The sequence below is a fragment of the Vulpes lagopus genome, chromosome 5 (genome assembly GCF_018345385.1).
Source record: "Vulpes lagopus strain Blue_001 chromosome 5, ASM1834538v1, whole genome shotgun sequence".
Lineage (NCBI taxonomy): Eukaryota > Metazoa > Chordata > Mammalia > Carnivora > Canidae > Vulpes > Vulpes lagopus.
The window spans coordinates 99,694,288-99,718,343 of NC_054828.1; the positions used below are offsets into that span (position 1 = coordinate 99,694,288).

General features: G+C 37.1%; 1 protein-coding gene across 6 annotated transcripts in view; it reads right to left on the reverse strand.

Annotated features, from left to right (window-relative positions):
• Positions 1–24,056, reverse strand: part of MTA3 (metastasis associated 1 family member 3) — a 242,346-nt gene that overhangs the window by 94,560 nt on the left and 123,730 nt on the right. For all 6 annotated transcript variants that reach the window (XR_005987860.1, XR_005987861.1, XM_041755540.1 and 3 more), the window contains exons 5-8: positions 22,364–22,427; positions 18,047–18,164; positions 5,331–5,433; positions 1,813–1,912 (exon numbers count right to left, since the gene is read on the reverse strand). Coding sequence is in view for 4 of the 6 variants with exons in the window: in XM_041755540.1 (XP_041611474.1) it covers positions 1,813–1,912; positions 5,331–5,433; positions 18,047–18,164; positions 22,364–22,427 (385 nt within the window). In the remaining 2 variants the exon portion in view is untranslated. The remainder of the gene's footprint in view (positions 1–1,812; positions 1,913–5,330; positions 5,434–18,046; positions 18,165–22,363; positions 22,428–24,056) is intronic.

Sequence of the window (24,056 nt, forward strand, 5' to 3'; positions counted from 1 at the left end):
TCCATCAGAAAACAAAATTGATGGGATCCCTGGGTGGCTCAGTGGTTTAGTGCCTGCCTTCAGCCCAGGGCGTGATCCTGGAGTCCCAGGATCGAGTCCCACATTGGGCTCCCTGCGTGGAGCCTGCTTCTCCCTCTGCCTGTGCTAGTCTCTCTGTGTCTCTCATGAATAAATAAGTAAAATCTTTAAATAAAAAGAGAAAAGAAAATTGAAACTTTTAGGAGGAGACTTGGGAAAACCTGCCAGTACCCTAAGTGAGAGGGTCTGGGTTAACATTTGAAGAACTTGAGACAGAGAGGAATGGTCAGATTTTGGATACATTTTGAGGGGAGACATTTTTAGGACTTTTGGTGCATTTTGTTTGGTAATGATTATGTCCTGAAAAATTTAAAGGAAGACATGATTGGAAGATGTATTTAAGTTTATACTATAAAACTCTGAAAGATACATTTAACAGAACAGAAAACAAATTATTGCTCACATTTTTCTGCATATTCTGGGCAAGATTTGCATTTGCAGTCATCAACAGCAGTGCACAGTGATGATTTAAAGAAAATAATCAGAAACTGGTATTCAAAAGAGGCAGGATAGATAATGTAGTGTCATGAGTGATGCTGTAACTAGCATCAAATAAACAGTCTTGGGCAGCCTGGGTGGCTCAGCGGTTTAGTGCCACCTTCGGCCCAGGGCATGATCCTGGACACCCAGGATCGAGTCCCACATCGGGCTCCCTACATGGAGCCTGCTTCTCCCTCTGCCTGTGTCTCTGCCTCTTTCTGTCTCTCATGAATAAATAAATAAAATCTAAATAAATAAATAAACAAACAAATGGTCTCAGGGAACTCCAGAGGCAAGATCTACATTAATAAACTGGTTGTAAAGAGACATGGTATTACGGAGGGGAAAAAAAGGAAACGGTTATTACATGTAATAGATATTGGTCAAATAATTTAACCTCGCCAAATCTCAGTTTTCTCAGACTATGCTTGTCTCAACGGGCTGTGGTCGTCAAATACAGAGTCACTTCTATCAGCAAAAACCTCCAAGTCTACTTTGCTGGAGGGTGTAGAGAAAGAAGCCAAGTGCCAAGTTCAATGCCTGGCCATAGCGGGCATCAGCGGTATCAACTGAAATGGAAAGTTTCATTTGATGATGAAAGGAAAAAAAGAAACAGTCTAAGAAGAAGCAACCATAATGTAATGAAATAATGCACAAAAACAGAACCTCTTTTGGGGCGCCTGGGTGGCTCAGTTGGTTAGGAGTCTTGGGATTGAACCCTGCATCCGTCTCCCTGTTAAGCGCGCGGGGAGTCTGCTTCTCCTACCCCACCCTCTGCCTGCCACTCTGCCTGCTTGTGCGCTCTCTCTCTCTCTCTCTCTCTCTCTCATTCTGTGTCAAAAATAGTTTTGAGAGGTGGTCAAGTCCACTGAAAAAAATCTATAAAGCATTATATACGATGTACAACAATTTAGGTACATAGATAGACTACAAGAAAAAAGCACACGAGTGAAAAGAAGATTGGTCAGAATGTTAAACTGTTTTCCCCAGAATATCCTTTTACTGTTTCATACCTATTCCATCAACAGTCATTCTTATTTTGTCTCAGCTCACAAACACAAGAGGGGACTTAGAAATGGGATACCTTAACCCCAGTTAACCAATCAGGTGAGCCAAATCAACCCAGCAGTCAGCAGGGCTAAAAGCCAGAAAGCTCTTTCACAGAAAGCTCTCTCATCTATAGCATGCTACACTGGCTTTAAAATTACAGTAGCAAAGGAAATAATAACACTTAAACTTCAAAAAGCATCTTACCAGGGTGATGTCTCGAGACGCCGCAGCTGCGCTCATATGCAAACTCGGCTGCCTCACAGAACTGCTGCAATCAAGGGCTCGAGCGAATGTCCCAACAGCACTAAATAATACACAAAAACAAAGAGGAAAAATTAAGGCTCTGTTATTTTTTTATATTTAAAAAAAAAATACCACGCATTTTGGTAGCGCATAAAAATTGTAAAAGTCGGTGGTGAGGATGCAGGTGCCGGAAGCTGAGGTCTGAATGTGAGTCTCAACCTTGTCTCCAATGAACATGGGGCTTTGGGCGAGATGTCCCAGTTTCTTCCTGTAAAAGATCAGTGCTCTACACTCGTCTCTCCGCTACAGTTCCTTTCTGGGGCAGGCAGGACTCATTTCCTTCTTGCTCTTGATGTGGTCATTCAGGAAGGATCTCCTGGAGTGGACTGCACTAGGCAATCTGCCTTGGGTACTTTAGAGATAGTGACGGTACACTGATGAAATCAAACTCTGCCTGCATCTAGCAGTCTCAGAAATTTGTCATCCCTAAGTACATCAGCCTCCAAGAGGTAATCCTCTAAATAGGCTGTAGGGAATTATTTTCCATGTTTTTACAGTTGGGGCTCGTTTTGGGGCTCATTTTCTTTACAGGGGAAGACAGGTAAATTTATACAGGTAATTAAAAAAGATAGCTGTCAGGTGGATATGTGCTATGGAGAAAAAAATAAAGGAAATGGAGAAGAAAAAAAAGTCAAACAAGTTCTTGGATGTTTAAGAATCAAATATCAAATAAAAAGTATTTTCTCTAAGATTTAAGCATATGACAAGACATTTTACTATATATGGGTCATTATAAGGATATTCAGAAACAGTGATTTGTGTGCCACAAAGGGACACAAGGGACAGATCTACTCTAAAATACCATGGAGTAAACAATTTCCTATTCAACTGTGCTCAAAAAATGAGAAGTAAATGAGCTGCAGAGTTTGACAATTACTGCAAAGCAAGTTCTGAAAACTTTTTAAGCTCAAATTGTGAAATCCCAGTAACATTTTTCCTTAAAATGAAGTATCATCAATTGTACCGACCTCTTCCTATGAGGGCTCAAGATATAATGGATTTCTATTAAAAAAAAAAAAAAAAAAAAAGAGAGAAAACAATTACAACTTTTTTTCACTTAATGATTTAGAATGCCTACCCACAGATAAAGCATGAAATGAACATAAGACTTGCTGTTTGTTTTATTTTATTCCCTTCTCCTTGCTGTATTTTAAGCATGTTAGCTGAAGAAATTTTTAAATGCCCCAATTAACATATAACACATGTGCATAAAAGCACACACTGTACAGCTCTGCAGTAATAGCAAAGTGAATCCTTCCATGTCACTAACACCCAGGACAAGAAATAGAACACAGCAGCATCCCAGAAGACTCATCGTGCTCCTTTCCAATCTGTTCTCTCTTCCTCTTCCCAAAAGAGAACCACCATAATCAATTCCAACACCGTGGGTTAGTTTTGCTCATTTGAGATAATAAAAGTTCTACATCCAGCTTCTTCTGTTCAAAATTGTGTTTGTGGACTCACCCATGCTATTGGTTATAGCTGTGTTCATTTTCCTTGCTATGGAGCATTTCTTTGTATGATACCCCATCCCCACTCCACTCTGTTGTTGATGGAAGTCTGTGTTCCAGTTTGGGGCTACTCTGGGTAGTGTCATTAATGCCATCTATACCTTTTGGTGCACAGGTGTTAAGTATGCATATCTGCTCAGTATACATTCAGGAATGAAACGTAAAGGATATGTATGTCGGATGATTGCAAAGCAGCTATACCAACTTATACTTCCACCAGCACAATGAGTAGAGTGTTAGCTGCTCCACCTCTTTACTAATGCACTATCTTTTAAAATTTAACGATTCTGGTGGGATGTGCAATCATATTTGATTATGGTCTTAATTAGTATTTAGAAGGTCTTTTTTAAAACAAAAATTGAGGGATGCCTGGGTGGCTCAGTGGTTGAGTGTCTGACCTTGGCTCAGGTCGTGATCCTGGAGTCCTGGGATCGAGTCCCACATCAGGCTCCCCGCAGTGAGCCTGCTTCTCCCTCTACCTGTGTCTCTCATGAATAAATAAAATCTTTAAAAAAAAATTTTTTTAAAGGTACCAGGTGCACCTCTTTGGTGTCTCTCATGCTGGCTTCAAGGAAAATGGAAATGTATGGCCCTTGGCAATCAGGAAAAGGAAAAAACAGTGGAAATCAAATTTGAAACTGCAATGTCTATAATGGCCCAGATCTGAGTAACCTGTCTGGAGTCTCTAGGCCAGTGATTACACCAATGATTGATTTCCATTCCCAAATATTCAGTCTCATCTATCTATCCACTGACTGGCTTCCCCAACAATGTACTTCAGGTCTCCATCTGATCACCAGTGGCTGCGTGGGTGCTAGAGTCTGAACCCTAGCCACCAACATGATGTGATTTCTTTGGAGACAGGCACTATGAACAGTGCTAAAGGTGGGCAGAGACCCTTTTTTCCTTTGTGTTACAATAACATTTCAACAGAAAATTAGAGAACATAATGATGACCCTCTAATCATGTCTATATCTACCTGATTCTAATATTTTATACCATGTTTGGTTCATTCTTTAAGGAAATATTAGAAATTTTAGAGCCTCCTATACACATTCCCAGAACTCATAATACATATAATATGCATATGTACTTATATGACTTATATGCCCATTAATGAAATAAGACATTGTTTATACATTGTAAAACTTTTCATATGTGATCATACTGTGTGTATCCTCATTTAACATTGTTTTTGAGATTTATCTGTTATATATCCCTCTAATTCATTCATTTTCATTGTTGTAAAGTAATATTCCATTACTGAATATGCTTCATTTCACTTAATCAGTTGCTTGCTGGTGTACTCTTAGTTTTGTTGCAATTTCTCACTATTTACATTACTATGATAATTTCACTTTCCGCTTTGCAGTAATTCCTCCATGAGCATTATTTACCTTTATAATTGAAAAATAAAAATAAGTTTTTGTTCCATTCATTTTCTTAAAGGGGGGTGGGCAAGCCAGTCAGGCAGCCAGGCTGAAAGCTCTCAAAGGAAAGCCATATGCTTAGCAATAAGCCCTACTCATATGCAGGTGCTTTAAAAGGAATTTGAGATGCATATTATTATTATTGACACCGGAATCATCCCTATCTAGAGTAAAAGAGATAGCTGCTTTAATTAAAGATCTGGGATTTCAGATGTTGAATTTCATCTTCATATTGTTCCTTAGTGCTTAAATTTTTACAAGAAGCATTTATTACTTATCTTAATCAGTAAAGCAATAAATCTATTTTCAAACAAAAACTAATGATTAATCATATTTAGGAAAGGATGGGATACATATTTAGGTCTTCTTACATAACTAGAAAAAGAACACAACCAATGGGAAAAGTAGAATATATACATTTACAAATTCTTTTCTAAAAAGAAAAGATACTTCTTAACTCAATAGTGCTATACTTACCGTGCTACAACTAAAAACTGGTCAATCTGTCGATCTGTAAGTGGGCTATTTGGATCCCAAACTTTAACTTCCAATTTGGACTGTTCCCTCTCATCTGACTCTCCTGTCGGAGAACAAAGGAAATGGAGTCTTGTTACTTAACAAGGAAACTATCACATGTTTGACACAGCATTCACAATGTAAGGTAAATGTTAATGGCTCTGTACATTCTTTCAGAGAGCAGATGGACAACATTTTGTAAAGTGAACACTGGTAATAATACAAAGTATATGAGATCTTCATTTAGTCAGTAAACTGTATTTCCTGAGTACCCTACAAGTGTGAACCATGAAGTCTCATGCTGAGGGATATACAGACAAAAAAGAAAGCACTCTTGCCACAAGACACTTTCACTGTGGTAAAACTAACGCATAAGTAACTAAGATACAAACAGAAAGAAACAGATGTCATAAAGGACATACAGAACTGGCTGTAAGTGAGGTGCCTGGGTGGCTTGGTCAGTTAAGTGTCTGACTCGATTTCAGCTCAGGTCATGATCTCAGGGTCATGAGATGGAGCCCCAAGTCTGGCTCCCCACTCCGCAGGAAGTCTGCTTGAGACTCTCTCCCTCTGCCCCTCTCTGTTCCCTCTCTGGAAGAAAGGAAGGAAGGAAGGAAGGAAGGAAGGAAGGAAGGAAGGAAGGAAGGAAGGAAGGAAGGAAGGAAGGAAGCTATAAGATTCTGAGGATTAGAGAAATCACTTCAGACTAGTTAGAGAATGTCATGAAGGGGGTGGCATTTCTGCTAAGAACTGAAGGGTCTGAGGGATGCCTGGGTGGCTCAGTTGGTAAGTGTCCAACTCTTGGTTTCAGCTGAGGTCATGATCTCAGGGTCATAAGTTGAGCCCTGCATTAGACTCCACACTCAGCAGAAGTCTGCTTGGATATTCTCTCCCTCTGCTCCTCCCCCTGCTCACGCTTTCTCTCTCTCAATAAATAAAAAAATCTTTTAAAAAACAAAACAAACAAAAAAACCCCACAACAATTGATGGGTCTGAGTGCACCAGCAAGGAGAAGGACTTAACGTAACAAATGAGAATGTCGGGACGCCTGGGTGGCTCAGCAGCTGAACGTCTGCCTTTGGCTCAGGGCCTGATCCCGAGCTCCGGGATCGAGTCCCACACTGGGTTCCTTGTGGGGAGCCTGCTTCTCCCTCTGCCTGTGTCTCTGGCTCTCTCTTTCTGTCTCTCATGAATAAATAAAATCTTAAAAAAAAAAATAAGAAATGAGAATGTGAACAACGTCATGTGGCTTTAAAATGTGATAGAAAATCAGCTCATTTTGTCAGGAGCACATTAAGAGGAATGAGAAGAGAGAAGTAAGAAAAGAAGGTTACAAACATATTAGTGAAGATTCTACGCAGATGTTATTTCAAGATAATGAGAAGCACGAGCCTTTTCGTCGTAGGAGAGCGACGAGACCAGAACCAAACTTCATACTTCACATTTAGCAATGCTTTAGAGAGCTACCTGATGAAGACAAAACATGTACTGACAGTGGCGGCACAGAGCAAAGAAAGACTGATGTAGTGGGGAGATTTCAAGTCTTGACAACTATACTGGCAGTGGGGCACTAACAGAAAGCAGGGATGCTAGCAGAGGTGAGGGTGGAGGGGAAGACTGACAATAATGTGGGATGCTTTGTTTTAGAAATCTCTCACAAGGAGAGACAACCGTCAGGTGGGACTCAGAGAAAGGTCAGTGAAGGAAAAGAGACTTGGGAGGCAACTGGGAGTCTGATTTATAGCTATGGATTTCTTATTAGGCTGGGGGCTGGGTTTGGCTTTGTTTTACTTTTGATCACTGTATCTATAACATGAGGCAGAGTGCTTTGCACTGACTGACAACTCTAAATCTAAACATTCCTGGCGACAGACAAACCCTGGCTATGAACTTCTTTTGTGTTCAGTCCTGGTAAAAGAGCAACCAGGGGGCAGCCGCGGTGGCCCAGCGGTTTAATGCTGCCTTCACCCCGGGGTGTGATCCTGGAGACCAGGGATCGAGTTCCACGTTGGGCTCTCTGTGTGGAGCCTGCTTCTCCCTCTGCCTGTCTTTCTTTGTCTCTCTGTCTCGCTCTGTGTCATGAATAAATAAATAAAAAATCTTTTAAAAAGAGCAACCAGGTATCAGCAGCTCAATAGGAGAAAGGGCACGGGGGAGGAGGGGCAGTCTCCTAAGTCATGCCCCCTGTTCAAAGGCAGGTAACCACAGAGCCAATCTCCACCCCCAACATAAAGAAGCACAAGTAGAACAGAGCCAGTACTAGGCCAAAAAGATCCCATGTTTGAAAGGATTTCATTTTTCATTGTTTGTGATTACAAGTTTCAGTAGTCTAAGCCAAGACATTCAACATTAGCTCAGTTAAAAACCAAGAAATTCGCAAAAGGCATGAAACTTGAGAAAGTAGAATGACACACCTATCTTCCCTGTAATCTTCGAATAATAAAACGTCAGATAAAGATAAAAAAAGATAATGATAAAATGAAATCAACATTTGAAATCTATATTTTTAAATAACACAAGATGATTAAATGATGATACTATTCAGTACTAAGCCCCTGTTACACTATATACTCCAAAATGGTTAAAACTGACATTTACTTTTCAAATTCAAGTTAGTTAGGTTGATACATTTCAGTCCCATCCATATATTCTGCTACATACAACAGAAAGAGAATTCAATATAAGAATTCTAAATAAATTTGCTGCAAACAATAACAAAATATTCTTGGATGCATTCATACTGATACCTAAGGTGCAGATAATACCATTGGATGAGAACAAAAACAGCAGCAGCAACAACAAAAGAATAAATACAGAAATGTTCTATATCACTCTCACTAATGAGAATTCCCCATATAATTACACTTTTATCACAGTATGATCACTTCTTCACAGGGCAAAAACTTTTAAGAAACTCTTTTAATAAACCTGTTGAGAATCAAAAAGAAAAAAAAACCAAACCTGTTAAGAATCCATAAAACTAAATTCTCAGCTAAACTAGCAGTAATCTTTGGAATGGCCTTAGTATCTGTGGTATGAGCTAGAGACAAGACCAAGATTAACTTCATGATCTGATCATGTTCATTCTAGTCAACACAATAATCTCACTTCCCTCCTCCATTTATGATAATCATCTGAGCAATTCCAATCTAGTCCCACACCAGCCCATGAATCCCTGAATCCTTTTTGTTTGTTTGTTTTGAATCTCTGAATCCTTAAAATAGTATTTACCAACTAATTACATGAGTGTCTACAGTTCCTTATTTTTGCTTTATAAGTTCTTCATAATTTTGAAAAAAATGTAGATTCAGTAATGATTTAAAATGTGATAGCCCTAAACCTCCAGCTGTATTTTAAGATTTCTAGAAATTATGGACAAGAAAGAAAGAAAATAGGAACAGGAGAGAAAGGAAGGAAAGGAAAGGAAAGGAAAGGAAAGGAAAGGAAAGGAAAGGAAAGGAAAGGAAAGGAAAGGAAAGGAAAGGAAAGGAAAGGAAAGGAAAGGAAAAGAAAGGAAAAGAAAAGAAAAGAAAGGAAAAGAAAGGAAAAGAAAGGAAAGGAAGAAGAAAGAAGAAAGAAAAAAGAAAAAAAGAAAAAAGAAAGAAGAAAAGAAAAGAGAAAGAAAAATGGACAAAATACTTCCTCAGTATGACCACCTAAAGGCACATAAGGCTATTCAAAGACTGAAGAACTAAAGCTGTATAGCACTCATCCTATAGGACCTTTCCTAGATAACTGGAAATATCCCTTGTTCTAAACACAATTCATTTTCTTTGTACCAATCATCAGAGTACTATACTTTTTTATATTAAATTCAGAAACTCACAAGGATGCCATTTGTCACTATTTTTATTTAATATTGTTCTGAAAGTTCTGGCCAATTTCTTAAGTTATGAATCAAAGGAATAATGAGTTACAAGAGACAAATAATATAGGTCATTTATATGTGAGATCTAAAAACACAAAACTCATAAAAACAGAGTGGAGGACAGCCCGGGTGGTTCAGCAGTTTAGCGCTGCCTTCAATCCAGGGCGTGATTTTGGAGACCCAGGATGGAGTCCCACATCGGGCTCCCTGCATGGAGCCTGCTTCTCTCTCTGCCTGTGTCTCTAGGCCTCTCTCTCTGTGTCTCTCAGGAGTAAATAAATAAAATCAATAAAATCTTAAAAAACAAAAACAAAAAGAGTGGAATGGTGGTTACCAGGTTACCAGGGGATGGAGGGTGGGGAAATTGAGAAGATTTTGTTTAGGGATACAAACTTCCAACTAGTAGATAAGTAAGTCCTGGAGATTCAATGCACAGCATAGTGCTTACTGTCAACAATACTATAAACTTCAAAGATGGTAAGAGACTAGATCTTAATTGTTCCCACAACAAAAAAGAAGTAATTATGTGATGTGATAGCAGTGTTAGCTAAGCTATGGCAGTAATCACACTGTAATATATAAATTCATCAAATCAACACATTATACACAAACTTACACAATGTTATATGTCAATTATCTCTCAATAAATTATAAAAAAAATGTGTATCTAGAAAGGCACAATAAGGGCAGCCCGGGTGGCTCAGGGGTTTAGCGACGCCTTTGGCCCACGGTGTGATCCTGGAGACTCGGGGTCAAGTCCCGCATCGGGCTCCCTGCATGGAGCCTGCTCCTCCCTCTGCCTGTGTCTCTACGTCTCTGTCTCTCATGAATAAATAAACAAAATCTTTAAAATAAATAAACATAAATAAATAAATAAAATAGATAAATAAATAAATAAGCAAGCTGGATGGGATTATAATATATAGCAACAGTAATTAAACAATATTGTACTGGCACAAAAATAATCAAAAGCACAGAAACAGACTAGGTTATTATTATTTTTAAACACTGAGGGAAATATCTTCAAAACTCCCTTCATCTGTAACTCTTAAGCTTCCCCATATAGTTTGACCAAAGTGCCACAGATTTTGAGGTCACTAAACTAACCACTACTTGCACTAGAGGAAAGCACTTCTTATAGAATTTCAATCTTTTTTCTCTTCAACTCTGTTTATCTGTAAGAATACTTGCTTCCCCAATTGCTGAGGAAAGTCTCATATAATTTGACCCTACTTCTATACTATACTGATACTTCCCTATTTATCAACTGCATATAAACTTATTCAAGTTTCAAAAGCACATATTGTAGCAGAAGAGACTATACTAATTTACTTCTCTTTTTTTAAAGATTCATTCATTCATTTATTTGAGACAGAGAGAGGCAGAGACATAGACAGAGGGAGAAGCAGGCTCCCTGTGGAGAGCCTGATGAAGGAATTGATCCTAGGACCCTGGGATCACGACCTGAGCTAAAGGCAGACACTTAACCACTGAGCCACCCAGGCATCCCTAATTTAATTCTTTAATTCTCAAAGACAGATACCTCCCGAAATTACCAAATATCAACAAGAATTATTTAATTAGTAGCAGCAGACAGTGGTGGTCAGGGGAGAAATGCTTTATAGGAATTACTTCATCAGATCATCACAGCATAGGATGTGTGCACAAACACTCTCATTGAAGAGGAGAAAATGGGAACTTCGAGGAGTTAGTTTTCCCCTGGTTACTCAGCTTAACAGATTACTGCCAGGCTTTACTCAAACCTGTAAATCTAGTCATTTAAGTTTATTAGTTTAGTGTTATAATGTTTTTTAGCAGTTACAAATTTTAATATGCAAATAGATTTTTATTAAAATTTCAGTATTATAGTGAAATAATAGTGTAGAAATAATTCAAAACTCCCTACTAGCACATCTTTTTCAAAGAAAGTTCTCAAGTATTTATTCAAACCCAAAAAAAAAAAAAAAAAAAAAACTCAATAAAAGATTTAAAAAAATCTCAAAGAAACTTTTACCTTCCTTTGCAAACTACATAGTGATCTTTCCAGATCTCGAGTTTGTTAGATGGTGGGTAGCCATAAATGAATTTTAAAATTCTGAAGTTACAAAAAGATTTATTCACTAGCAAAACAAATGCCACAACAACGTCTTAGAATTCATCAAGACACATTCACAAACAAAGCAAGCCTGTAATATATTCTGGCATGGTGCTGAGGCTGCCACCTACTCAGGATATTAATTCAAGTTCTATATCCCATGCCAGTGCAGATTGGAATCTGGCCACTGGTCAAAATGTACCCACTCAAAAGTATCAAAAGGGTAGTAAACCTAGACTTGCAGCAAGTCCTAAATACCTGTTCTTGAGTATGATATTTTCTACTATTTAATTTCCCTGCAAACAGGTACTAGCTACATATAGGAGTTTCTAATGATGGATGTCCACATTTTTCAAGAGTGGTTTAACTGTTGGTGTACCTCTTTGCCACCCTATACCCTTTCCCCCTGAAAATATATTAATTATAAAAAAGAAGAGTGTTCTTAAAATCTTGTATCTAGTTAGTTGCCTGATTACAAGTGAAATGTAACATGTTGGATATGCTAAATGCTTTACGCTGAAATAAGAATTCAAAGTGACTTCTTCATTTACAATGAAAAATATGGCATTTTTCTTTGTTAAAGATGAATACTTACAGCTAACAAACTATAAACTTAAAAATAAACTTAACAAGAAATGTATAAAATCTATGACTAAATCTATATTAAGAAAACAAAAACAAAAACCACAAGACCCAAAAGTAGCCTTGAACAAAGAAAAAGACATCCCTTGTTTCTAATTAAGACTTTTGAAAACCATCAAAAGTCTATTCTCCCTAACTTAACCTAAAACTTAACGAAACTCTAATAAACATGGTAAGGAAGATTAAAGCTAATAATAAAGTTCATTTGGAAAAATAAGAGGAGGATTAGCCTCACCAGATATTACTACACACTACAAAGTTGGTATAATTTAAAAAGTAAATTACTAGAGCATTAACAAACAGACCAGTGAGACAGAATTAAAACCTCAGAAACAGACCTAAATAGACCCAAAGAAACAGAGTCAATCTTACAAAATGACCAATCACCTCCCAAAGTAATAGAAAATATGAATACAATTTCAATCAGAATTCTAATGAAATCTGGGAAGGAAGAATTTGACAAATTGATGAAAACTTAGAAAAAAAACCTCTGAGATGAGACACCTCCCCATCCTGCCACACACACACAGAAAATTTTAAAGAACAATGAGGGGAAACTTACCCTAACATAAAACATGTAATAAGAGATAAATAAACTCAAATCTACCACACAACAAAATACTGAATGTAATTTCATATAATAGTAATGTTACAAACAGGGAGAACATGTTAAATTAGTAACCGTGTTTAACAGTGGGCAAGGAGGGATGATCTGAGGGACTACTATTTTTTGTTTTCAGTATAATTGCACTTTCTGCCACAATTCCTATTATTTGTAATAAAGTAATTTTAAAATCTAATAAATGGGAGGAAGCAAAGAGAATATAGTGGAGCCCCTTTGTTATGTATGCTATGTTGCAAAGGGACTCGTCATATGCACTTCTAACTGTGTGACTTCTCTGGCGATACTGTGGGATGAGAGACAAGACCCTAAGAGTGGAATACTGAAACAGTAGCCTTCAGAATGTCATTCTCTCAATTCTAAGGTTCACTGGGTATCTCAAGAGATCCAGTAGGGCCTTTTTTCTTCCCTCACCACAACAACCTGGCTTTTCTTATTTTATTTAAGGTGTATCACGTAGTGTTTCATTAGGAGACAGAGTTCTATTACTTAAATAAAGTTTATAAATCACTCACCCAGAAGACTGCCAGGACTGCAGACATGTTAAAGATAATTATTAATACTTGTTAATGGGGTGCCTGGGTGGCTCAGTTGGTTAAGCATCTGCCTTCGGCTCAGGTCATGATCCCAGGGTCTTGGAATTGAGCCCCAGCGGCAGCCTCTCTGCTCAGCAGAGGGCCTGCTTCTCCCTCTCCCTCTGCCACTCCCTGCTTGTGCTTTCTCAAATAAATAAATAAAATCTTAAAAAAAAAAAAAAAACCTGTTAAAGAACTATGAAATATCTATTACATTAATGAATTTTCTAAATACAAAGTATGCTTTGTCAAGTAACTGGTACAATTCTCCAAATGGCACAAGCTGTTAAGAATCATTCCTCCTGGAATGCCTGGATGGCTCAGTGGTTGAGTGGTTGAGCGTTTGCCTTCAGCTCCTGGCTTCATCCTGGAGTCCCCAGATAGAGTCCCACACTGGGCTCCCCATGGGGAGGCTACTTCTCCCTCTGCCTATGTCTCTGCCTCTCTCCCTCTATGGATCTCTCATGAATAAATAAAAATCTTTATATATAAAGATATATAGGGATCCCTGGGTGTCGCAGCGGTTTGGCGCCTGCCTTTGGCCCAGGGCGCGATCCTGGAGACCCCGGATCGAATCCCACATCGGGTTCCCAGTGCATGGAGCCTGCTTCTCCCTCTGCCTGTGTCTCTGCCTCTCTCTCTCTCTGTGTGTGACTATCATAAATAAATTAAAAAAATAAAAAATAAAAATAAAAAATAAATATATATATATAAATATATATATGTATGTATGGATATATATATATATATATATATATATATATATATATATAAAAGAATCATTCCTCTTACCCAAAAGAACTTCAAGTCCATTTTGAGAAAAACTGTAGAATAAATTATTGCATTCTATGTATCATTTTGTTTCCTAAAGTCATTTTTAAAAATTCTAACCTGGGTAGATATGATTGCCAAATTATATAACTTTAACCAGCTTTTATGCCTTTCATGGGTAAATACATATTTAAATAGAATTTCAGATAAATGGAATTTTTTTTTAATTTAAGATTTTATTTATTTATTCATGAGAGACATAGAGAGAGAGAGAGGCACAGACACAGGCGAAGGGAGAAGCACGCTCCATTCCATGCAGGGAGTCTGACGCAGAACTCGATCCTGGGTATCCAGAACCACACATGCAGGCCGAAGGTGGTGCTAAACCACTGAGCCAACCCGGGCTGCCCATATAAATGGGATCTTATAAGATTCTATGATCTGATTCTTCTGCCCAATGTTAATTGAAACATCCCAATTTCATTACTTGGTTCAGCATGTATCCTTACATGAGCAATATACAAAAACCTCCAGGCTTTTTATATACCAAGGCTTACGCTCAATGCTCAAAGGAGAACCATGCAATCAAAAGCTCAGGTGCTGATTTTTAAATTTCTGAAGTCAAATAATAAAAAATAGCATAAAAGATAACACTAACGACCAATCTGCACGGTTCAAGGATGAGAGGGACGAGAGAGTTCACGGAGGAGTGACAAAGGCTGCTTAAGGGATGCAGGACTTGGGCTGGGCGCCTATGGCACACATGGGTACAAGAGACCTCCCTGGCTTTTGGCCTATGCACAGACAGACTTGCTGAACTATCTCACTAGGAACATATATCCCAGTTCCAAAATCACAGAACTGCAAGCTACAAAGGGTGGGATATACTACATATAAATCATACATTAATTAAAACAAGGGAAAAAAAAACCCATCTGTAAAGGACCACCTGGAAGACAATTTGGTATTTTGTATAAAATCCCAAATACACATGCCCTATGACTCAGCAATTCTCCTTTATTTGCCAGTTATATCCAGAGTACAAAATTACCCATTATTCATATTCATGTTTATAAAATTTAAAAATCAAGTATTTTAAAAATAAAATAACAAACATTTAGTGGATTCCTAGGTATAGTGATAGAAGTCTAACATCAAACATTAAGAACTAAAATCATAAAATTTACTTCTGGAAGATAAGATGATTTGTACAGATAAGAATGCCAATAAATGTAATTTCTCAACTTATAATAAACTAATCCACTACTCCCAGTCTGTTCAAAATCATTTCCAAACACAGGGAGCACAGACACAGTGTTCTTTTCTTCAAGCTAAATCTTTATTTTTTTTTTCCTTCAAGCTAAATCTTTATTGACTGCCCTTTCCTGGTATTTAAGTTCATGAAAACAAAGATGTCTATAGCCTGGCATTATTCACAGCCACCAATGACACCAACGTATACTACAGTTCACAAACTCATTTATCTTCAGTATCTGTTGATTTAAATTTTCTGTGTACATTTTCTTAGAAATATGGCAAGGTAAAGAGAGAGAAAAACCTATGGAGGAACTCATATATTTTGTTTGTTTGTTTATTTTAATAATCTCTACACCCAACATGGGGCTTAAACTCCTAACTCTTGAGATCAAGAGTTACATGCTCCTCTGACTGAGCCAGCCAGGTGCCCCTGGAAGAATTAATATGTTTTAATAATCAGAGGGCAAAAGCAAAAGTGGAGCCCTTTCTGTGACTAATGCAAATCATAAAGGCTTTAAAGGAAAAGACTAATAAATTCTAAATTTCCGTATGACAAAAAATTAAATAAAACATATTTAAATTTAAAATCGCTATTAAAACATTTTTTAATCGAAGGGACTCGGGGGTGGCTCAGTCAGTTAAGCATCTGCCTTTGGCTCAAGTCACAATTCCAGGTTTCTGGGACTGAACCCCGCTTTGGGCTCCCTGCTCAGGGGAGAGCCTGCTTCTCCTTCTCCCTCTGCTGCTCCCTCTGCTTGTGTGCCTGCTTACTCTCTCTCTATCAAATAAATAAAATCTTAAAAAAAATTTTTTTAAGAAAATAATTTTGTGTTGGGGAGGTATTTGTAATACTTAGAGACAAAGGGTAAGTACTTCTGTGTTTACCTTTAATAGTCAAAGAATTCTTGCCAATACATAGAAAGATACATAACCATGTAGAAAAAGCACAAGAAATTTAAAGAAAGAGCATTAAAGATAACTGAGCAAACATAATCTCAAGTTCAAAACAAAAAGAGGGGACCTCTGGGTGGCTCAGCGGTTGAGCGCCTGCCTTCGGCCCAGGGCATGATCCTGGAGTCCTGGGATCGAGTCCCACATCGGGCTCCCTACAGGGAGCCTACTTCTCCTTCTGTCTGTGTCTCTGCCTCTCTCTCTCTCTCCCTGTGTCTCTCATGAATAAATAAAATCTTAAAAAAAAAAAAAAAGAAACCAAAAACCACTAAGACAATGAGATATCAAAATGTAGATAAAAAATGGAAAGTGAAAAAGATCCCTCATATTCAGTGTTGGTGAAAACACCTGTTTCTTTCATACGTACAGTAACACAGCCTTTTTGAAGAGCAAAGGAGCATTTTCAATGTGTAAAATGTATATACCATTTCACTTCCAAAAAATTATGCTTGAAAAAAATATTTATGCAGCACAAAGTTATGTATAACTTTTCAAGCAGTATCAATTTGTAGCATTGAAAAATGTAAACGCCTAAAAATCTATCAATAGGGGCCTAGAAGAATTATATAGTATATCTGCACAAATGTTTAAGAACTGCACAGTCACTGAAAAGAATAAAAATCTCCCTAGTCATGTGCTAAGATGGTAAATAAAGATACACTGTTAACTGAGAAGGGCAGGTGCAGAAGAACATGTGCAACATGGCGCATGTAGACTGTTCCAGGTGGAGGATAAACCAGTGTGAAAGAAATCAACATGCCCAAAACAACAACAGTAATTAAATATGGGTTTGGAATGAAGGAAAGGGGATGGTGTTAGTTTCCTACATCATACATTGCTATGCATTATTTTTTTATTGTTAATGTTTTACTTTTTAAAACCAGAAAATAAAGGTTTTGGGTGTACAGCTATAACAGTAGAAAGAAAAATTACGTCCTGCTAAGAAACTGTTTTAAAATAAGAAGCGCTGAATCTCTTCAGTACATAAACTACCCAGATTAGCCCAAATCACTAGATTCTAGGCCATCTCAGATAGATGACTTAGGGGTATTCAGGACCTCAAGGCATTGTATGTGCCACATTTAAGACACAAGTTCAGCAATACAATCATTCTTAAAGTTGCATTTAAAAGGAAAACAAGGAGGGATCCCTGGGTGGCGCAGCGGTTTGGCGCTGCCTTTGGCCCAGGGCGCGATCCTGGAGACCCGGGATCGAGTCCCATATCGGGCTCCCGGTGGATGGAGCCTGCTTCTCCCTCCGCCTGTGTCTCTGCCTCTCTCTCTCTCTGTGACTATCATAAATAAATAAAAATTTAAAAAAATAATAAATAAATAAAAGGAAAACAAGGGGCACCAAGGTGGCTCAGCCAGTTAAGTATCTGACTCTTGATCTCAGGGTTGTGAGTTCAAGGCCCATATTGGGCTAGACACTGGGCATGAAGCCTACGTAAAACTAAATTAAAGGAAAACATAGCCAGAAAACTCATAAAAATGTAAAATAAAAAATAACACCTCAAATTATTTTCTCTTGCTATTTATTATATTTCCTTTTACTTTTTAAAAGATTTTATCTATTCATTTATTTGAGAGAGAAAGCATTAGAGAGCACAAGCAGGCGTTGCGCCAGGCAGAGGGAAAGGGAGAAGCAGACTCCCCACTGAGCAGGGAGCCTGATGTGGGGCTCCACCCCAGGATACCAGGACCATGACCTAAGCCAAAGGCAGATGCCTAACTGACTGAGCCACCCAGGTGACACTATTTGTTGTATTTCTATAAGTAGAAGAACTTAGAACTTTTAAACTTCAGCCTAATAGTTGTTTCTCCCATATGAGGAAAAGAATATTTGAGTTTCAAGACATTTGTTTTCATAGGACTTGAAACCCAAAGGGAAACATACCTTCTAAGAGCATCTCTGGAATGTCTGCTTGGTATCTAGGCCCCACTCTAATTTCACCTTTGTCAGCTAACAGTGTTTTCACTGAAGGGTCATAGACCAGTGAGTAGAAAAAGGTGTCCTGAAAAAAAAAAATGACAGAAAATATTTAGGTAAACTTAATTCCTTCTACTTTGCATAAAGCAATAAAGCCAGTGTCATGATAATGAAACTATAAAACTTCAGACACTATGTAAGATTTCATCATGGTAAATAAATTCACAGATCTTAAAGAAGACAATGAGGTTACTGTCATCATGCTAAAGAGCATAAAACTAAATCAAGAAAAATAAATAGCTTACAATAAAGGTAGATTATAATGTTTTCTTGGTTTTAGTCTAAAAGAAAACCATTTAACTACTCTAAAACAAGATTCTGAAAAGCTAACAAAACTAAGCTATAAGTCAAAGGTAAGACATCTGGAATCAAGCAATCATTTCAATCTCTAAAGCCCATACCAAACAAACAATGAAGACACCAGGCATCCTTACTTTTGGAGTATCCATCCACATTTTATCAAAATGTGAAAATACATAAACATCTCACATTAAATAAAGTTTAGAAGAATTGAGCCCACATGCAGTTTACTAATTAAAATGTCACATTGTATTGCTTAAACATCTATTCTAATTCTGCAGTTCTCCTTTAACTCCTGAAGCACTCATATATACATATAAATATGTATATAAATATAACTATACCTACCACTACCAGCATAGCCACTAACTTGCAAAGGCCCTTTAAAATGAAAAAAGGACCTCCAGGCTCTGGGTCTGCCTTGGGCTCACATCAAGATCCCAGGGTCCTGGGACTGAGCCCCCTATAGGGCTTACTGCTTGGCAGGGGGGCTGCTTCTCCCTCCGTCTCTGCTGCTCCCCATTTGTGCTCTCTTGCTCTCCATCAAATAAATAAATGAATTCTTTAAAAAATAAAAATAAGAGATGCCTGGGTGGCTCAGTGGTTGAGCATCTGCCTTTGGCTCAGGTCATGAGCCAAAAAAATAAAAATAAAAATAAATGCAAAAAGGCCCTCACTGAGCCTAAAGGATAAAATGACCAGGCCACTAGGCCTTTGCTGAATTCTGCAAAACCACTAGATGTCTTATAAAGTCTTATCCCTGCTTCCTGCCATGACTCTGATGGTCATCTACTGAACAACTCTCTGCATTATACCTTAGAGGGGCCCGTTCCTACCATTAGTATTTTACCAAGACCCTGGTGAGCAAGTTGTAAATAAGAGATAATCTGCCAGATTGTACAGCTTTTTCCTTTCAGGATCTTACAGACTGCGATAAAGGGAAAGGAGAGAAAGGGACAAGCTGACACCATCAATTCAGAAATTCTGCACTGTGTTTTATTTTATTTTTTAAAGGGTCTTATTTATTTATTCATGAGAGACAGTGAGAGAAAGAGAGGCAGAGACACAGGCAGAGAGAGAAGCAGGCTCCATACAGGGAACCTGATGTGGGACTCGATCCCAGGACTTCATGATCACACTGTGGGCCCAAGGCAGGCACTCAACCGCTGAGCCACCCAGGCATCCCAGAAATTCTGCACTGTGTTTTAATCACGGGTTACTGTCAGAAGAAAAGCTTAAACAAGAGGACACAAGAGTGTGACAATTTATGCATGTAAAAAAATGCTACCTAGGGAAAAGAATATAAATCAATCTGCTTAAGTTGATGGAAGTGATGAATATGTAATCAGAATCATGTGTTTCTGAAGACAGGAGCAACAAAGAATGTTAGTAGGTAACTAAAGCTACTACCACTGGTACATTATTGGCTTGAAAAGAGGACATACTTCTGGTCACTTTGGTTCTGTAAAATATGTTAGCATAGTATTTTATAAAAATAGGATTTTGCCATAATTGACAGTAAAATGAGATGAAATTATTATTTAGGATCACATAGGTTGCTTAAGACTCCTTAAATCTGGTGTACCTGGGTGGCTCAGTAGGTTAAGCGTTTGACTCTTGATTTCAGCTCAGGTCATGATCTCAGGGCTGTGAGACTGAGTCTCATACCAGGTTCTATGTTGAGTACGGAGCCTGTTTAAGATTCCCTGTCTCTCTCTCTCTCTCTCTCTCTCTCTCTCTCTCCCTCTGCCCTTCCCCTGCTTGCACTAGTTCCCATGCATGCTACCTCTCTTAAAAAAAAAAAAAAAAAAAAAAAGACTCCTTAAATAAATATGTGTTGCCTAGTATGGGAAATTATTTAAAATGTAAATATAATGTAATAATGTAATGAAATTTTTTAAGAAGTAAAAAATCATGATTAGAAAGTTGTCCTTTGGGACGCCTGGGTGGCTTGGTGGCCTTTGGCCCTGGGCATGATCCCAGAGTCCTGGGATCGAGTCCCACGTTGGGCTCCCTGCATGGTGCCTGTTTCTCCCTCTGCCTGTGTCTCTCTGCCTCTCTCTCTGTGTGTCTCTCATGAATAAATAAATAAAATCTTAAAAAAAAAAAAGTCCTTTGGGTTGCCATCTTCAAATATGCCAATCTCAGTATTTATAAACTACATTTTTTCAAGGATGGTCTTATAACAGATAAAGCAGTAAAAGGTTTAAAAAAGTGCTTTTCAAATTGACAACAGAATATAATGTAAGCGGTAAATGTAAAGTATAATATAACTTTACTAAACTGCTTTTTCTGGTTTAAAAAAAAAAAAAAAACAGGTTTCTTCAAATACAGTGCCAGAGGTCAGTTCCTCTCTTAAATATTGATATAGGACTATGTGCCTAAAATTCAAGGAGACAGGAAAAAATCCTAAAGATCTGTGCAAATTTTCATCTCCTACAATTCTTAGCACATAGAAATTGCTAACAACAAATCAGAAAGCAAAAATACCACTTTTTAAAAAAATCACACTGTTGGGGTGGCCTGGCTAGCTCAATTGGTGGTGCATGCATGCAACTCTTGATCCTAGGGTTGTAGGTTGGAGCCCCACATCAGGTTTAGAAATTACTTAAAACTAAAAACAAATTTTATATGAAAAACAAAAAAATTTATAAATTACACTTCTTAACAGCCAAATACACCAGTAAAATACACTGAAACATACTCAATGTTTCCTCCTTTTATTTCTGCTTCTGTGAATTAATACTAATTTCTGAGCTAATTTCTGAACTAATACTAATTATCTTTATCCATCATTAACCATATGTTGACTGACAAACACTACTATGTACTTTTCTAAATTTCACGTGTAAGTTATAAAGACTATCAATCTTTTTTCTGCGTTAAATATTTACTTCCACTTAGTTTTCTCTATTAGATTTTCTAATGTATGGGGTACCTGGGTGGCTCAGTGGTTGAGTGTGTACCTTCAGCTCAGGTCATGATCCCAGGGTCCCAGGTCAAGTCCCACATTGGGCTGCCTGCAGGGAGCCTGCTTCTCCCTCTGCCTCTCTCTCTGTATCTCTCATGAATAAATAAAATTTTTAACAAAAAGAAAAAAAATTTCTAATGTACAACAGTCCCACTTGTCTGCATCAATCTTTTATAGTTATGCTTTCTTCATTTAAGATGGACAATACTTTCAAGTATAATAAAAAAGTTTTTTCAAAGAAAATATATCCATTTAATTCTTTAAAAAACACACACACATATATAAAATACATATACACATACATATACACGCACATACATACAGAAAATAAAGATTTGGAAAAACAAAAATACCATGAAAACTATAAAGGTTAAATACTAAAACATCAACAGTAAAATTTCCCATTGTGGAATATTCTGTATAGAGGCATTTCCTCCCCACAATGAAGCATATGCTCTCATTCAACTTGTTAAAAAATGTTTAAAATGTTTCTTGTTGAAGTTTACAGAAACACTTTAGTTGACAAAGTTTATTGGGATTTTAGGAAAGAAAGCAGACCACCAGTTAAAATCTCATCTGGAAAAAGTCTAAAAGAAAAACTGTTTATTTGAAAAACAACAAAAACAAAAAAACAGGCAGGAGGACCAAATACAGGAAAGTCACTTATTTCATAAAGCCAAAAATATTTCTTCCACTACCAACTAAATCATCATACTGTAAAAAACCTTTCATTACCAACTGAAAGAAAACAGACACAGAAATTTTTGCCAACTCTTATCTCAGTTAACCAGAAAAATTAAATTTCCTAAATGTATTCTGGTCATTATGCTTTTATATAATGCTGCTCTCTCTCTAATAATTTGGTGCAAGAAGACATAAATTAAAAGGTATGGGCTTCATGTGAAATCAAAGGAAGAAAAAAACTCCACAAAACAAGTGTAATTGTGAATTACCTCTTTATCAAGATATGACAATACTGACTCTGTCTCATTCAGAAGGGCAACACTGCATTTTCCCCTGTTGGAAAAGGGAAAAAGTGAATAAATGTAAGAAAGGTCACATCACCTTCACAGTGATGACATATACAACATTAGGAATAGGCAGGATATAAGGCTGGTATTAAAAAAGTAGATAGCAGTTAGGAATATACATTTATGTATATACTTAGACTTGCTTTATAACCCTAATGTTACATAACCTAAAAAAATAGTGCTGTCTTTGTAGACATTTACTGTATGGCTAACCTGTAGAAAGAACTGTGTTAGGCAGTAAATCTTTATAACATAAAACACTTGACAGGTATTCCCTAATTATGACAGAAAAAAGAAAATAAAACCTTCAGATTAGAAGTGAGTTTCTGAATCTATGAAGAGTTAATATTAGGTGATTTTATACAAGGAGACTTTAGACAGACTTCACCATGCAAACTGATACCTAAAATAATCTTTGGATTTTTTTTAAGTAGCCACTGCATATGAGAACCTAAAAATAATACACATTCATATCAAGATTAACTAACTTACCTTTATTGACATTGCTCTAAAGCCTAGTTAAAATTTAAATACACTGCTATAAAGTAAAGGGCAAAATAAAGACCTACAGATTTACAGACCCTGAAGTCTGATGGCATTTACCTTTGATCACAACCCTGGGTATGAGTTTGAAAATGAATGAAATGTCTATTTAAAAATGAATGTCTATTAAAAAAAAAAAAAAAGCTTGTCTAGACTTGAGAAAAACTAAGGTTATCAAGGTAGAGGCATTTGTTACAAACACTTCTAGAATTATTATCCTCCATAGCTTGAAAAATTCTGTAGAGCTACAAATTTGACAGGAGAATTTTGATAGACGATTCAAGTTATAGATAATTGGTCAGGACTCACAAAATATTTTTAAAATGTCACAATGTCATTAGATTTTGTAAACAAAAGTCACTGCTTGCTCCCCACAAAATGACAAGGAAAAACAAATACATCATATATACATGGTATGGGAAGCTACAAGAACAAGCTGTTGGAACATCAAAGTGGAAAATAATAATTCAAAGAAAAACATTACCCAAAGCAAAATAAAATGTAAAATGCTAACACACAGGTAAAAAATGACAATTTATTAAACATTTTGCAAATGTATATTCCTTAAATCTAAAATAATTTTCCCTTAAAAAAATAAAATAATTTTCCCTTCATAAAAACATAATCATCTATAGTTACTATCACTTCAAAAGACTTCTGAGAGCATGTGTTTCTCCATATTATCCTGTCAAATCTGTTATTTGGTTAGTGAGAGTTATATAGGTTTTTGGTTTTTCTAATTTAATTCATGGGTATCACTGAAAAAGAAAAATTAACCTTATTACTCCAGAGCATATAACAACATTCACAGTCAATAATTACCTGACCGGCTCTTAGAAGGACAGAATTACGAATGGGGGGATATTGCTCGGCTGAGGTTTGCACATCTACAGCTGCCACAGAAGAATTTCTGTGACGTGTGTAGTATGTGTGCTCCTCACACATGCAGCATGCTTAAGTACCAAATGGGGTTTCCAAAAATAGGTTTCATTTACTTTTTTTTTGCCTAATAGCTGACAAAGCAGTATTTCTAACATTTAATACTTAATCACCTAGAAGAAATAAAGTCTTG